Source organism: Pseudorca crassidens, chromosome 14 (assembly GCF_039906515.1).
Source record: "Pseudorca crassidens isolate mPseCra1 chromosome 14, mPseCra1.hap1, whole genome shotgun sequence".
NCBI classification, from domain to species: Eukaryota; Metazoa; Chordata; class Mammalia; order Artiodactyla; family Delphinidae; genus Pseudorca; species Pseudorca crassidens.
The window spans coordinates 46,596,412-46,614,452 of NC_090309.1; the positions used below are offsets into that span (position 1 = coordinate 46,596,412).

Consider the following 18,041-nt stretch of genomic DNA (forward strand, 5'->3'; position numbering starts at 1 on the left):
TGATACCAAAACCCTCTTGAGAATTTGTCCTCATTTGTTCTCAATTTTGAGAATTCTGTTTGTCACTGATGATTTCCTTCATGGTGAAATATAAGTTCTCCTTAAATATTATCTTAGTCCTACCTTACCTAAGGAAAAGTAGCAAAGAGAAAGAATGTTATCAATTCTTAATTTATTCTTAATTTTTAAATAAATCTGCCTTAATATTTAAAGAGCTCATCTTCTTTTCTGAGAATACAATATTTTAGCAGAATTTCTGACTTCTTCCTCATGACAATACTATTCATTTCATGTCACTCACCATCTTAAAAAATTCTTTTTTTTTTTTAACATCTTTATTGGGGTATAATTGCTTTACAATGGTGTGTTAGTTTCTGCTTTATAACAAAGTGAATCAGTTATACATATGTTCCCATATCTCTTCCCTCTTGCGTCTCCCTCCCTCCCAAAAAATTCTTACTGATTAGAAAAATAAAACTTTGGTTGCTACTCTATGGAGGAAAATAACTTGTTTTCTTGATAACAAGTTTATATTTAGTATAATGAAGTTTTAAAAAATTTATTAGATCCTAAAATATCTAATATAAAATTTGAATTTTGGGGAGGAAGGTGGTTGTTGGTGGGAAGGTAAATAATTCGTGAAAAATAAAGGACTGTGTGTTATCTGTTTACTTTTATGGGAATGTTATTTAGCTCTGCTTCAGATACCTTTAAGGATCTTTCTATTAAGCAACAATAATGAGTGTAACATTTCAGAGTATGTAGCTTGTAATAATTTACTGTAGATAGAAAGTACACTGAAGACAGAAAGACTTTTTAAAATCAATCAGTGGGTGACTCAAAATATGTGCTGTAGAAATGTCTGCACTTATGTACATATAAAAGCATTATATACCCCTGAATTTGTGTATTTGCAGAATCTTGGACTTGTTAATACCACTTACTAACCGGGTCTGTGACACTGGGCCAAACAAAGTGAGTCCTGTGTACTCAGCAGTGTTTGGAGGGCATGAAGAGTGCCTAGAAATGTTGCTCCAGTCTGGCTACCGCCCAGATGCCCAGATGTGCCTCGTCTTCGGATTCAGTTCTCCCATGTGTATGGCTTTCCAAAAGGAGTATGTATATTTGCTGTATTTTTATTCTTTTTTGCTATATGGAGATGTATTTCCAAATGACTTTCTTTTGTGAAGCGGTATGTCTTAGACCTAAATTTTTAACTTAAAAACAAAAACCAGACAAAAACAAAAGCCTTCTGTGATGCACCTTGTTAAGTCAAACTATAATAAAAATTAGGTGATAATGTCAGATTTTTTTCCTTCTTTCTTTGGCTCTGGATTATATTTTTGGTGTAGCAATTTTAGAGCATACTTTCAATATATTAAAGTAAATGCAGGAATTCTCTGATATCCTTGGTCTTCAAAACAATTTAAGAATTAAAACAAACTTTAAGTTGCACAATGAATAAGGGCTGAAGATTTAATGTATAATGTGGTGACTGTAGTTATAATGTGACTGTATCATATAATTGAAATTTGCTAAGAGTACAACTTAAATGCTCTTAAAAAAAAGAGGTAAATATTTGAGGTGATGAATGTTTTCACAATGTATGTGTATGTCAAATCACCACATTATATACTTTAACTATCTTACAATGTTATTTGTCAGTTATACCTCAGTAAAGCTGGGAGGCAAAAAGATAAAAAAGTTAAAAATATCTTTGTCAAGTATGATATTGACCCTGTGTCAGGCTATTTATCATTTGAAATTTATATTTACAAGACTTGTTATGAACCTAAAATAAAACTTTAGTTTTCTAGATATTCCTGCATTTTTAATGTATTTGGTATGTAGCGTTTATTTCTGTAGGTCACACTCAGTTTAAAATTTTTTTTTTTTTTTTTGCGGTACGCGGGCCTCTCATTGTTGTGGCCTCTCCCGTTGCGGAGCACAGGCTCCGGACGCGCAGGCTCAGCGGCCATGACTCACGGGCCTAGCCGCTCCGTGGCATGTGGGATCCTCCCGGACCGGGGCACGAATCCGTGTCCCCTGCATCAGCAGGCGGACTCTCAACCACTGTGCCACCAGGGAAGCCCTAAAATTTTTTTAAATATTTCTTTTGCTTATCTGCCATGATGCTGTGAGTAGAATAAATGAAGAATTACTGATAGATTATTGATTAGATTCTGGCCATGACTTGTCTATAAGACTCCTAAGGTTTTTAAATAGACGGTAAGAATAAGGCTATGTGTAAGAAAAGCCATATTGAGTAAAATCTGTCCATGCAATAATGGACTAAGTTGTGCAGGTAGTTGCTGTTGTTTTTTAATGACGCAAAAGAGTTTGCAAGCTTACCTCAAATTTCATTGGCTTTCCTGAATTCACTATTATGGATTGCTAGCTATGACTTAATTTATCAAAAACTTATTTGCTAAGCTTTTCAGTCTCTACCATCTTGTAATATTTGCTATGTAAAATAGTAGTTCATTTCATTTGTTCTGAATTTAAGCTTCTATGTATACACTGTACTCTGAGTATTTGGGGTTTTGGTTAATCTGAGTATCTGGGGTTTTGGTTAATCTGAATATCTGGGATCCACTCTATGCATATCTTTCATGATTTCATGGTATACCTCCTTAGGTTTTGTCTTTATAAACAGAGGAGCCCTAATTATTTTAGTTTACCTCACTGGGGCTGTACTGATGACTTTAGTTGATTCATTTACCTTTCTCTGTACATATCTATCTCCATTGTATTTTATTATTAGATCAGAATTGAATATTTTTTTAATAAATTTATTTATTTTATTTATTTTTGGTTGCCTTGGGTCTCCGTTGAAGTGTGCGGGCTTTCTCTAGCTGTGGCGAGCGGGGGCTACTCTTCGTTGAGGTGTGCAGGCTTCTCATTGCAATGGCTTCTCTTGTTGTGGAGCACAGGCTTTAGGCGCGCGAGCTTCAGTGGTTGTGGCGCAGGCTTCAATGGTTTTGGCGCGTGGGCTCAGTAGTTGTGGCTCGCAGGCTCTAGAGCGCAGGCTCAGTAGTTGTGGCGCACGGGCTTAGTTGCTCCACAGCATGTGGGATCGTCCCCAGCCAGGGATCGAACCCGTGTCCCCTGCATTGCCAGGCGGATTCTTAACCACTGCGCCACCAGGGAAGCCCCTGAACATTTTTTTATTTGATCAGAATGTAATGGTTTTGTATAGTTTTGTATAGTTGTATGTCTATGTGTCCAATATAACAATGATCTGTTTTAGTGTTCATCTTACTTTTGGAGGAATATTTTTGGTCCTGATCACAGCACCTAAGCTCATGCCTCATCATCTTATAAGTGTAATTTAAATTAAACATATTAAACCATAGCAGTACCCCTGTTAACCCCGAAACACCTTAAAATTAATGTTTTTCTGGCCTGAGAAATCAGGTAAATAGAACCCTGTGGAACAGGGCGTATGAGGGGAGTCCTGGAGAAGAGAGAGCTGGAGAAGGGGTTCTCTTAATTCTGTGTACAAACCTGCATATGTCCAGAGCCCATCCAAGCTTTGAATGCACAGGACAGACATTGAAAAGATTTGAACTATCACCCAAGTCTCAGGCCCCTGAATGGTACATTTCATGGGGCCAGACGCAAAGCAGCATAGCAAAGGCTTGAGAACTGAACCAGCAGTCTGTAGAGGTGAAAAAGAAATTGTAGTCTAAACCTAACTAGGTTATATGCCTGCTAAAATAAACAAACACAATCAGTATTATATTCAAAAGATTATAACAGGACCCAGGCCTAGAGTTTACACACAGCGTTACTGTTTGTAATGTCCAGGATACAGTCTAAAATGACTTGACATATGAAGAACCAGAAAATATGACCAGTTTTAGAGGGAAAAGACAATTAACAGGTGTCAACCCTGAGATGATCTAGATGTTGGAAATATTAAATAATTGAAAACAGCTATTATAATGGTGCTTAATGAAGTAAAAACACTTGAAATAAATGGAAAGGTAGATATTTTCAGCTGAGAAATAAAAACTGGAGCCAAATGGACTTTTTAAAACTGAGAAATATAAAATCTGAAATGAAAAATTAACTATATGAGCTCCATAGCAGAATGGAATTGATAGGAAAGAGTCAACTTGAAGATAGACCAATATAAATTATCCAGACAGAAGAACAGAGAAGATGACGACTTGGGGGACAAAAAGGAACAGAGCCTCAGGGACCTGAGAGACAGTATGACTGGGGTTGACATTCATGTCATTAGGGTCCAGAAGGGAAGAGAAAGAGGTTGTGAACTGATAATGGACGAAAACTTCCCAACATTGGATAAAGATGTAAGTTTTATAGATTTAAGAAGCTCAGCAAACCAAAATAGGATAAACCCAAAGAAAAGCATGCTCACCAATAATCAAACTGCTGAAAACTAAAAGTAAAGAAGCAACAGTGTGGCGTATGGTGGTCTTTGGTCACAGACATGAGTAACAAACTTTGTTTTTTGCTACTCTTGGCAATTTTGCTCTGTAAAATGGCCCTGTAGAGCATAACTAAAATCTGTTTTGGTGGCTTTAAAAGGGCTTGTCAGATATTTTCTTTCATGTGGGAACTTGTAATTGGACCAAATGTATTTTTAATTAGTAAGGTAGGTTTTCAGTAACAAAAGTCACTGGAAAATACTATTTGTTAGTCTAAAGGAAAAAAGTCAAAATGTCAGAATATCTGTTTTATGAGGGTACATTCTCCTAGTCTTTCCAGCTGACTTTTTGTTTGCCTGGGCCCATGGCAGTAGGCTTAATTTTGATATATCTTTGCTGTTATTACCTACTCTGCGGGGAATTTAATTGACAGGGAAACATTTCCCAAAGGAATAAATCTAAGCAATGGTAGCATCATAATCACATATGCTCACATTTAATGTGTATAAAAATATAGTACATTGCACAATTTTTGGCACACAGAAAAATATCAAGGTTAATTCTCTTCATTTCTGGAGAAGAAAGTCATTTTGCCATCCTCCATTTATCTAAAAAAGAGCATCAATTAAATTCTTAGTCTCTATATTATTAAGCTAACGTCTGGCTCTTAGTTTGCATGTCATCACTGTACATGTAATGTGAAAATCATTTGATTATTTTGGGACTCGGTGTAAAGCTGATCAAGCAAGAAAACTGTCATTCTCCCAGTAGGTTTTGTTTTAGTATATCAGAGGGTAATATAGCCAGTGTCTGCGGAAAAATATCGAAGTTGAAAAATTCATTAATTTTTAATTTCTTTCATTAAGTATGCATCTGAAAATTTGGATTCTCTATGGTTGCATACCTAAAATTAATTAAATTAATTACAATTACTATTTTAAAAAAAAGGACCGTGGACTAAAATTTTCATTTAAAAGTAACTTTTTTGTGCTGTTTCTCCTTAACAAATGATGTTTGAATTTCCTATATTACATTTACCAATTATGAATAAGAATTTGCGTTTTAGTCACAGTAATGATACCAGGGAACTTGGAAGACTCCATTTTCCAAAATTAATTATTAGATATTCAGATTTTCAGAGTTGGTAATAGACAATGAGATAAGTTTAGTGGTATAAGTTTTGAAATTTCATTTTTATAGCAATGGTGTGTTGTTACAATAATGTTAGTTTGGCGTAAGATTGTTGTAGAAAGATTTAATCAGCACTTAACTGACTCCAGGTATTAATGAGTCAAAAACTTTTGTTTTCTTAATTTGTATGTTTTCTGGTATTTCTCAGAGATCTAGAAATTTAATACTTGTGACCCTCCTTGCACTGTTGGCCTGTTATGTTCTAGTAAACATATCTGCTTTTACAAATAGTATAATTAATATCAAAAGGTGATGAAAATAATAAATATAAATAATGGCTCTGGGTTTTAAGTTTTCCCTTCTTTATTATTTTATTCAGCTGATTTAACTTTTTAGCTCAGGATTAGCATTCTGAAACATTTTTACTGGGTATCCCTTGGAGAGGATAAGCTTCCATTTGAAGCAGTGACCCTTAGCTCTTCTCACACTCCAAAGCATGATAGAAAGATGTCTTGTCTCCTCCACCATCATACAAAAGCATTCTTTGTCCTTTGGGGCTAACAAGTTAACAGCTTTAGTGACATGAAGCCAGTCTTTCAAGGGCATAGCTGAGTAATTCAACTCAAATGAGAAAATAGAAGAAAAAGACTCCTTTAACTGGAATGGGTGGAAGAGGAGGGAAGTTGAGAATTTCAGGACAGTTTGAATAAATATTAATGCCTTTTCTATATGAATGTAGAAAGAGATCCTGGCTTAACTGACCTGATTTTGTCTGTCTTTCTAATTGATACTAATCATTGTTATCCCATTAGTTTTGTAAAAATAATTGTGTCCATTCTTGTCATCATATCACACATGGATACACCTGACACAACCTAATGTTTTTATTTTATTTTCAGCTGACGGCTGAAAGTCATTCAGTAAAACTTATTATATGGCCTTTTGATGATTCAGCTGTTAAGTTAGTTGGATATTTTGTTGGGTAATTGAAACTAAAAGTCTCAAGATATTTGCCCATTTCTATATGTTTAAAAGAAACCTTGTTAGCATGTTGAATTTCCTTTTAAGGTGTTTTTTTATCTGGGCCTGTTTCTGTGCACATTTTTGAACTTCAAAGAGCAGTATGATGGAAAGTGTACATGCCTCCAGATAAGGTCTAGACATCGCATTTTTAGTTTTTAAACTTCTCCTCTTTCTCCGTGTCTTATGATTTTCACTGTTATATAATGTGGAATCTCTTAATGTGTCACAATTTGTTCTTGATATTTATGTTAAATGGGAGGGACTACTCTAGGACTTGATGAGTTTTTCCAATTCTCCATCAGGGCTTGAAAGAGAATTTGTATTAAGTGTTAAGAGAAATACATGCATATGTCCATGTAGTTTACATTGTAACCAAAGTTTTATCTAAGCCTTAGGGTCTACTCTTCTTGCTCAATGACATATAATAATCAAGGTCATCATAGAGCACCGAAGTTGCTTGAGTTTCTGGAGCTTGTACATGTATCTGAGACCTTCTTAATATCCTTTGCAGAAGCTCAGGGTATGCTGAGAAAGTTTTATGATCCTCCAGTTTATTTTTTTATTATTCACCATATAAATGGTAGTTTTGTTGGAAAAGGGTTTATAGTGTAGCAGTAGGCAGTTTCATAAGCCTTTTAGGAGTATGCGCTTGTCCTTTCTAACACAAGGCAATGTGATAATTGGAAGAAATTTAGAGTGGGGTTTTCCAAAGTGTGTTTTATAGAGTACTCATTCTATACATTGTTAATAGATAATACACAGGATTAAAAGGGTTCCTTAGTTAATTAAGTTTGGGAAACACAGGGTTAAGCAATGGTAATTAGATTTCTTTCCTGGAGGGCTTCTAACAATTTTTCTTATGGTGTTGTGTTTTATGAATTCCTAAGGGGGAATGAATCTACAAAAGTTTGAAAAATTTGGAAAAATGGGATGAACTTTACAATAAATACACTATTGTTCCTGTGTTTACAGACTTTTGGGGCATTTTATACTCTCTTTATTAGGCTGTTTTCAGATTAACTATTGGATCCATTGCTTTAATTCTAAGGGTACTTCTTCTGAAAGGTGTCTGGAGGTTGAAGAAAAACACTTGACCATATAAGTTGAAAATTTAAGTTCATCCTGTATTTGTCCTTTCATGGACTAGTGTATATTATAAAGTGTTTCTCAAATATTTTCATTATGGAGGCTTTTTCTCATATATCATTTTTCAGGGACTAGTGTTCCATGGAACATACTTTGGGAAACATAGGTCTGGCCTTAAAATAATTCTCAATTTGACTGTTTCATGAAGTGTTTGGTTTTTATAATGCAGGAGAGATATTTCAGATATTTGCTGTATCTATCATATTCACTGTTAGATTTTGGTTTGATATTATTATCCCAATTCTACCAATTACTAGCTTGACTAAGCTCCAGTTTTTACATCTAGAGTGGAGATGATAATAAAACTTACTTTTTAGGGTGATTGTGAAGATTAAGGCAAATCTTCGGTGTAACACATTTAACATACCATTTATTCTGGTACAGAATACATACTCAATAAAGTTTGTTATTATAGGGAATTATGTGCACATGTTCCTCTCACATTTAGAGATGGATGGTTGGTTTATCTGTGGCCTTGTCCTTAAAATTTTCTTAACATGAGCCACGTCTCGTTGCTATATTCGAAACTTGAATAAGAAAGCCTCTTGGTTTTGTAGTTTTATTCTAAACAGAAAAAAGGCTCTCTAGCTATCTGTAGCACTTAATCTAACAGGGTGCATTTAGGGCTCCCGTTTACCTTTGTATTCTATAGCAGAAAAACTGCTCTTTAAGAGCTAAAGTATCTATGGTTAGGCCATTGATGGTTTCAAATTGCTTGAGGGAAGAGTTTAGCCAGTCCCTGAATTGTACATGTAAACACAGATGCCTTGAAAATTAAGTCTTCTTGAGAATTATGTATCACATTTGTAATGAGGCAATGTCTTGAGCTTTTCCCACTGTTTACCTACATGTTTACTGGAATGTGTTCAACAGTCCATATCATGTGTTGATTGTTCTGTAGTGGAATCAGCAAGTAATAACTGTAGTAATAACGAGAAGCTAGTTAAATGAGGTCGAAGTAGTTGAAATAAACCAATTATATTGGTTATAACTGTTTAGAACCATCGGTCAGAAGTATCAATATATCCTTTAGCATTTCTTGTAGTGCAGGACTGTTGGCAACAAATTCTTTCAGCTTTCCTGTATCTGAAAGGAGCCAGAAGAAAAAATACATGCATACAGGGTTCTTTTCAAGAACACTGATATGAATGATGGGAGTTTCCTGGAACAAATAGCAATATATGGTAGACAGACAATGAATTTACTACTTTTTATAAAGAAATTTAAGAATTATAGATTTTTCTTTTCTAATTGCTATGCATATTATTAATAATAAAGAGAATTACCGTTTAATCTTTTAACTGAAGAAAAGAGCACAAATTGGAGAACAAATGAAATAGATTTACAAAAATTTACATGGGGTAGGTGACATTTTACTTATGTATATAGTGTTTTAACTGCCTTAAAACCTTGATTTCAGGTTCTATACATAAGTCCTCAGAAGTAGGAGGTCTCCCATGACAATGGTTTAAATGTTTTATGTTCATTTTCTCTTATTTTTATGACTTCATTATGTAGAGTTCCATAATACTATGATTAATGAAATATTTCTTTTTTATTTCTAGTTATTTAAAATAGCATTAATGCCAGTTTCAGAGGGAGACTAATTTTATTCTTGCATATTTTCTTTCATAGTTGTGTGTGTAATGAACATACATGTTTATTGAGCTTTGTTACAGTTAAAATTATATCATAAACAGTTTTTAAAATGTGGTCACACAACCATCAGAATTGTAGTTTTTGATGACTCATATTTTGCACTTACTGCTCCTCTGTTAAACATTTAGGTAATTTCTGTTTTTTAAAAATTTGTTTTTAAAAAATTATAGACAATACTGTGGTTAATATATTTGTGCAAATAGGATATAATTTCTTTTTTATTTTGTCTCTTGGATAAATTCCCAGGATTTATGTTCATTATATTGTATTTTAATTTGTGTGGTATTTTACTTTACATATCATTTTATTTTACAAATACTTACATAATGCTAGTTCTGTGTGCCAGAAAGTTTAAATAACTTGCTCAGAGTCACACAGCTAGTAAGTGGCTGAGCACTCTGGCTCCAGTCTGTGTGCTCCTTATAACTTTGCTATGAAACCTCTTTTGATGCTTTTTTTTTTTTTTTTTTTCTTTGGCGGTACGTGGGCCTCTCACTGTTGTGGCCTCTCCCATTGCGGAGCACAGGCTCCGGACGCTGGGCCATAGCTCACTGGCCCAGCCGCTCCGCGGCATGTGGGATCTTCCCGGACCGGGGCACGAACCCGTGTCCCCTGTATCGGCAGGTGGACTCTCAACCACTGCGCCACCAGGGAAGCCCTCTTTTGATGCATTTTGCCAATTAGCTCTCTCATAAAAGGGTTACACTTATTTTCAATCATTTTAACCACAACTTAGCAGTATTGGATGATAATGTTTTCTTTTTTAAAGTAACCAATTCAATAGGTATAAAATGATAACACATTTATTCTGTAAAACACTTTATAAAGAAGATTAATTAAAAAATCTAAAGCTGTAAGTTAAATTTTTGTTCATTAAAAAAAAGCTTTTCTATATGATTGCTTTTTACCATTAGAAATTTAAAAGTAAGAGGGAGATTGACTAAGCTATTGTTGAAGAAGTGGTATCTTGGAGATTCCTAGACTGAATCATCTGTCTTTAGGGACCAGTCACATTGTTTTATTAACTTTGTTTAGCAAATATTTTGTACTATGGATACTTAATTGTGCAAAAAAATCACAATTTGAAAAGAGTTTTCTACTTGTCAATGATAATTTTAAAACTTAACTTATTTAAGATAAATGTTTTAAATTCTAAGGACACGACTTGTTCATAGTTGGAAACTAAAAACCATGCAGAATGGTGTAAATTAAAAAGTAAAACCCTCCCTTTCCTCTGGTCCACTAGTCTCAATCCACGAGACATGTAAAAATCATCCACTATCCCATTTGCTATTCTTATTTTCCAGTTGTAACTACTGTTAACTTTGTAAGAATTATTTTTTTAATGTGAAAATCTAACTTCTCTTCTCTTCCCTTCCCTTCTTTTACCTTCCTCCCTCCCTTCCTCTTTCCTTCCTTCCTCCCTCCCTCCCTCCCTCCCTCCCTCCCTTCCTTCCTTCCTTTCTTTCTTTTTTGTGGTGGAGCTGTGACTTCTTTGGAATTGTGAATATTCTTTTGAAATATGGAGCCCAGCTAAATGAACTTCATTTGGCATACTGCCTGAAGTATGAGAGGTTTTCAGTATTTCGCTACTTTTTGAAGAAATGTTGCCCATTGACATCATGGAGCCGCATATCTGAATTTATAAGTCATGCAGTTAAAGCACAGACAAAATATAAAGAATGGTTGCCATCTCTGCTGCTTGCTGGATTTGACCCACTGAATCTCCTCTGCAGTACTTGGTAAGAAATCCTACCATGTGGACTTTACTCTTTTTGCGTGAGTGTACTACCTTTAATTTCCCCCAATTTCTTGAGATCCGTATGTTGGGAGGAGGTTGTTATTGTGTGTGTTTTGACTGTGATGGTTGGGTTGGGGTGAAGGAATTGGGGGGGCTGCTAATGGTGAGATTGAGTGTAAGGATAGAGTCCTGGAAAAAGGTCAGAGGTGGCTGGAAGGGAGTAGAAAGGAATGGGTGCCAGTGAACCCTCCTGAGAGGGTTATTTCTTCTACTTAGGCCATCCTTCACGCTGCTCTTAAAATGTCTGTGACAGAATGGTTGTAGCTGCTTTGGAGATTTCTAGCATCCCTTAGTCAAGTAGATTGAATACTCCTATCCTATAGCAACTTGTCTACTTGAACTTAGTCTCCCTCAATAAATACTGATTTCTGAAGTAGCTGAGTAAATAACTCTTTACCTCAAGTGGTTTCTCAGAAGAGCATCCCCTATGAGTGATTATATGAAAGTTGAGTCAGAAATTTTCTAGGGCAAAAGGATAAAAACTGTTTTACCAACCTTTTCAAGAGTTATGTGTCTAGATGGACCAAGAAGGTAATTGTAGCGGTGAGAGAACTCTTTTGGCCTGATAATTCGAGTCAAATGAGGAAATAGAATAAAAGTCTCTAGGAATATAAAGAGCATAAAAATTAAATGTATTTTATGAAATTTCAATGAAACATCTAGAAGATTTCTTTTTTGTGCTTCAAAAATTACCATTTACCAAAATAATGTTTAGACAAATACTGAGATTTTGGATTTCAGCAGAAGAGTGCTCTGATATTTTGTTATTTAAATTTTGCTTTTCAAAAGAGGTCCTCTTTGGTATTCATGCAGGCAACACTAGTGGTTCCTACTTGTACATTTTGTTTGCATTTCTGGGACTCCATCTTCTGCCTAGTGGCTTCTCCATCTGTAAGTGAAGAACATATCTTTGTTTGGCAGGATCCCAGTATCTCACCTTTTTATTATGTCTGCCATAATATAGAATTCAAGAATTTTCACTAAGCAGAGGTTTTATGCTTAGGACTATCATCCCTTTCTGATACTAAATGTTTCAGATATGTGGCTTGTGAGGAAAAACTGCTTTCTGGTAGGTGGTTTGAGGAATATAGAAGTAAAGCAAAGTTTAGATACATGTTCTGATCTCCACTTTACTTTTTGTTTATAGTTTCCAGTGGTTTGAGTACCCGATTGTATTTACTTCTGTCTCCAGCAGCTGATTAATACATAGTTATCTGTCAAATCACTCACTGTTGCAATTCCCTCTATACCATTTCAATAAAATTTTATAAAAATCCATTGTATTTTTTAGATAATTGAATGAGATTTAAAAATTATTGACAATTCATTGAGAAATCTAATTTTTAAAAGTTATTTGTGCATGTTTACTTGTCCTAACAAATCCCCTTTTACATGTGCACACATACACATACACTCAGTACTGAGATAGAAACACTCACTAATGAATGCTATATCTAGCTATTAACAAAGCTATTTAAATACCCTTAACTTTTTACTTAGTGAATTTTATTGTCGTGTCTGGGCTCCTGAAAGCTAACAGCAGTTACCCCTCACCGTTCTAGGATTCACTCCCCAAAATGCTACTGTAAATCCAACCAACACGTTAGATAGCTGTGGGCAGTTCTGACAGTGTGCTTCCTTTCCTCTGTCACTTCACTTAGTGCTTATTCCCAAGGCACCCACTTTCTTCTCAGCCATGCTTCTTGTGTTTTTCTACTGAAGATACTAACTCGACTCCATATTACTTGCCCATTACTTTCAGCCTTCATGCTCCATTCTGGTTTCTAGTTTATTTCTTTAACCAACACTTAAAATATTGCCTGATACACAGTAGGTACTATTTTAAGTTCTTTTTTTTTTTTGCGGTACGCGGGCCTCTCACTGTTGTGGCCTCTCCCGTTGTGGAGCACAGGCTCTGGACGCGCAGGCTCAGCGGCCATGGCTCACAGGCCCAGCTGCTCCGCGTCATGTGGGATCTTTCCAGACCAGAGCACGAACCCATGTCCCCTGCATCAGCAGGCGGACTCTCAACCACTGTGCCACCAGGGAAGTCCTATTTTAAATTTTTTACTATTAGCTCATTTAATATAAAACATAGTAGATACCATTATCCATATTTTATAGAGGAGGGAATTGAGGCACAAAGTATTTAACATACTTGCCCAAGCTCACACAGCTAGTTAGTGCGAGAGCTTAGGTTTGGACTCAGGCTGTCTAATAGTGTAACTCATGTCTGTCTTTGTAACCCCTGTGCTATGCTGCCTTAGCCCTGTGTATCCCCAGGGATATGGTAGTTTTTATCACTTAATTTTAGGGATTCACTTAATCCCTTGCCTAACCTAGGGGGATCTGGGCCAACTTTTCTTGCTCTTTCCTACTCCTAAATTAGGAAGAACCTATTCAGGGAAAAAATTAAATGTATCTTCTTTTCCTTTCCTCCTCAGACAACTACATAGACTGCTGGAAGGAAAGGGAATTTGCTTTATCCTCCCAAAAGGCTTTGTAAAATATACTCTCCCATCCCTAGTTCTTATACAGGGTTCCCTTCCCCCCATGTGACTAGCCCATTTGAGAATTTTTGTGGTAATAAGCCACTGGGTTTGTGTTATATTTATTGGATGTATTAGGATAGAAAAGAGTTAATAAACCGTAAACTACAAATTATTTTGTAGTAAATTGTAAAACCTCAGCTATTTGAATTGAGAACGCCAGTTGCATACGTTTTACTCTGAAGGAGTAACTTTAGTCACTTTATATTCATTAGAAAAAATACGATGGAAAATTTCACTTTAGCAATAAAAATGCTTAACATGGTCAAATTTTTGCTTACTGATCTTTTATTGAATGAATAACGCAAGTGTTTACGCTGAATGTGATGAATGTTTTGCTTTCTTTGATCAAATTTACATTCAAAGAGCTGTTATAAAATAATTATCCCATAAAAACGTCAATATGTTGTTAAAGTGGATTTTGGTTATATCTTATTTATATAACATATAAGTCTGTTGCTTAATCTTTGTCATGTAAATTATAAATGTCTTTCCTAGGTATTGGTTGTCTTAAACAGTCTTTAAAGATGTATCTGGCTGAATAATTGCCTGTCACAATATAATCTGCAGAGTTGAAATATTTTTTCAGCTTTAAATGCAAGACTAGGTTTCCCTCACACCCCCAATGCAGTAGATGAATGATAGAAAGTAAATGTCATCTGTGCATTTAGTTGATTAACTATCACAGGTTTATGATTTTACAACTGCTTTGTACAACGTAACAGTCAATGTAGTACAGTAACAATACATTTTCAGTGCCATTATCAGCATTGGTAAAATAAACTCAACATTATATTAACTAAAGCTGTGTAAATAGATTTATTTCTTATGTGTGTGTTTAGATAACTGCACAAAAATGACTTTGTTTTTGGCCACAGTGAGACAGCACATTAAGGTAGAAAAATGAAACCATTAAAAAAGAAACTAGCAACCAGAACCAAGTAACCTTTGGTGTGGGGTTCCTAGAAAGTGAAGGAGGTTGTTTGCATTTGAATATATTTTATCATTTCACTTATTCTCAGTATTTTCTGATAAATCGTGACTTCACTGAGAGCTTTTTGAGAAGTAAAATGTTTCCCAAAGCATTTGTGCTACAGTTTAAGTTCTTCCTTATATAAGTTTGCATATTAGAGAATTAAGATTTTAGGAAATAATTTTCATACTCTCTAATCAGTCATTTCAAGGATACTTTGACCCTGAATTACGAGAAATAAGTTGTCTTTGAGATGACAGGTTTAGAGTATTATTCAGTTTCTTTACTTCTATTTTTCCCTTATTTTGTCCTTGCTCAGTAATGTCTCCAAAAAAGTGACCTTGAAAAGAATTTCTGTTTTTGAAGTAATCACCAGAGACCCTAATGATTTTATTTTTCTTCAAACAATGTGATGGTAGGGGAGTATCTAGTTGAGTACAAAATAAGTATCTTATTAGAATTTAGAGTTCTCTTTAAGCTTTGACTAAATTTCATGTGTACAATGTTATAAGGCCCACTGAAAATGTAATACTGAAAATTTCAAACCAGTTCTAGTAATATCAAATATTTATATAACATTTTATAGTTTTAAAAGTCTGTTTACTATATTGTCTCCATTATTTTCATGAATAGTCCCCTAAAATAGGTAGGTTAAGTGTTATTCTCATTTTAGAGACCAGGATCTAGGGCTTAGGTGATGTTAGAAATCAGAGCTTTTCTTGGGTCAGTGCTCTTTCTATTAGGATTCAAGTGCTTATAAAATTTGGGAAGTCTCTTTTGGGTGGGTTGGTAGGAAATATGACATTATTTTTAAAAAATAGAAGGAGAACTTCTTGTCTTCAACAACTTCTTTCAGTTCTTAAAGACAACTTATTCTGATATGTCCTTTAGAGCCGTATCTACAATATAATGGGAAAGGTTCTTACAGGAGAACAGTTGTAGTACATCTCTGAGAGCTGGTCAGAAACAAGCCATCTCTCTCATGCACTCAGTTTAGGGACAGCTTTGGGTGTTTGGGCTTTATCCTTTCAGAACTGTTAAATTATGTGTCTGTGAGGATGACCAATCTAGATTTGGCAAGATGGTCCATTTGGGAGGAAATAATGGCAAATCCACTAATGACAGTGACACTGAATCTGTCTTTTCTTACCACTGCTGCTGGGGAATGGGAAGGAAAATTCCTACCCTCTGTAAGAGTAGAAACTCCTTTTGTCATCCATTGGACAACAACATGCACAGTCACTTGAGTTTCCTGTAGCAACTATAGCTGATTTTTCATGTCCACTGAACTTGCCTCTAGTTTCATGAATATTTTCTATGCTGCAGTTCTTTGTCTGCCTTCCATATCAAGATGTTGTAAGAATAGGTTATGTGGTGTTTGTTTTCAGGGTGAACCTTGGTGTATTTTGTGTCTAATTTTGTGTTAATATCTTTCCAATATAGGATTGACTCAATCAGCGATGACATCCTTATCTTCACTTTGGAGTTTACTAATTGGAGGAGGCTTCCTCCAGCTGTTGAAAAGATGCTCTCTGCTCGTGCCTCAAACTCCTCTTGGACTCTACAGCAACATATTGGTAAGAAAGCACAATTTTCGGGCTTCCCTGGTGGCGCAGTGGTTGAGAGTCTGCCTGCCGATGCAGGGGACACGGGTTCGTGCCCCGGTCTGGGAAGATCCCACATGCCGCGGAGCGGCTGTGCCCGTGAGCCATGGCCGCAGGGCCTGCGTGTCCGGAGCCTGTTGCTCCGCAACGGGAGAGGCCACAGCAGTGAGAGGCCTGCGTACCGCAAAAAAAAAAAGAAAGCACTATTTTCAAATACACTTCACTACCTTTTCTTTTCTTCCTTCCTTAGCTATGTTGTAATTTTAAGTGATAAGAGTCATTGGAGAACATATATTAAATTGGGCATCATTTGCATTTTCTTTTTTTAAAAAAAATCTATTTATTTTTGGCTGCGTTGGGTCTTCGTTGCTACACACAGGCTTTCTCTAGTTGCGGTGAGCAGGGGCTACTCTTTTTTTTTTTTTTTTTTTTTGCAGTACGCGGGCCTCTCACTGCTGTGGCCTCTCGCGTTGCGGAGCACAGGCTCCGAACGCGCAGGCGCAGCGGCCATGGTTCACGGGCCCAGCCGCTCCGCGGCATGTGGGATCATCCCGGACCAGGGCACAAACCCGTGTCCCCTGCATCGGCAGGCGGACTCTCAACCACTGCGCCATCAGGGAAGCCCAGGGGCTACTCTTCACTGTAGTGTGTGGGCTTCTCATCGTGGTGGCTTCTCTTGTTGCAGAGCATGGGCTCTAGGCGCTCAGGCTTCAGTAGTTGTGGCACGCGGGCTCAATAGTTGTGGCACGCGGGCTCAATAGTTGTGGCACACGGGCTTAGTTGCTCTGCGGCATGTGGGACCTTCCCAGACCAGGGCTCGAACGCGTGTCCCCTGCATTGGAAGGCGGATTCTTAACCACTGCGCCACCAGGGAAGTCCCCTGCATTTTCTTTATGTGGGGAAAGGATGGGACTGTAAGGGAGGTCATAGTAATTTCCTTCAACACAAATCATATCTTGATTTATAAGTTTAGCCTAAGGAGCATGTAAAGAATAGCAGGTGTTTACTGATATATTAATGATATCCTTTTATTTTTTAGTAAGGGTTACGCAAACAAAATTGAGTCCTAAAAATCTTGTTAGTGAATATTTAATTTGTGGTTAGAAAAATGCTAAATGAATTTTCCTCTTTGGAGTGTGTGTTGATTTGTGTTCTCTATAGTATTTATCATCTCTAAAAGGAAGTATCACCATTCTTTATCATTATCTTTTCTTACTGAATGTATGCCAGTGTGTTGGTAAGATATAACTATGGAGGTGAGCTGGGTGGAAATTCTGTGAATTGATTGATATTTTAAATTACTATTTTAAATTATCAGTTTACCCTCGCTTTAAAGAAAAGTTTTTAAGCTAGTTAAAAAAAATAAAGAGGGTACAGTAGAAGATTTTACACAAGGAAACCAGATTAAACTAAACTTAATATATGCACAGTTTCTATTTACTTAATATATGCACAGTTTCTATTTACTTATTTAGATTTATTTTAATCTATTTTGTTAACCAAATTATGTCTTAAGTTGGGAAAATTATTTCTTCACTGCTATTTTTACATGAAATGTGACTCTTCGTAAAACATATTGAATAGGTTTTTAACAAGTGAACTTACACATATGTAGAAATGTCTTCTAATTTCTTGGAAGATTACATTTAAGTAAATATTCTCAATCAAAAAAAGACATTCAGGAAAATATGCTTTTGAACTGAGGTGTATTCAAACTGTCAGTGAGGTTTCTTGTTGAAGAAGAAGTATAATCTGGAA

At 35.9% G+C, this 18,041-nt stretch overlaps 1 protein-coding gene across 5 annotated transcripts in view; it reads left to right on the forward strand.

The window, feature by feature from the left end:
* The window catches only part of ASB3 (ankyrin repeat and SOCS box containing 3), a 151,791-nt gene that overhangs the window by 118,080 nt on the left and 15,670 nt on the right, over nucleotides 1–18,041 (forward strand). For all 5 annotated transcript variants that reach the window (XM_067705061.1, XM_067705062.1, XM_067705066.1 and 2 more), the window contains 3 exons: nucleotides 918–1,115; nucleotides 10,841–11,098; nucleotides 16,123–16,256. In XM_067705061.1, coding sequence (XP_067561162.1) covers nucleotides 918–1,115; nucleotides 10,841–11,098; nucleotides 16,123–16,256 — 590 coding nt within the window. The remainder of the gene's footprint in view (nucleotides 1–917; nucleotides 1,116–10,840; nucleotides 11,099–16,122; nucleotides 16,257–18,041) is intronic.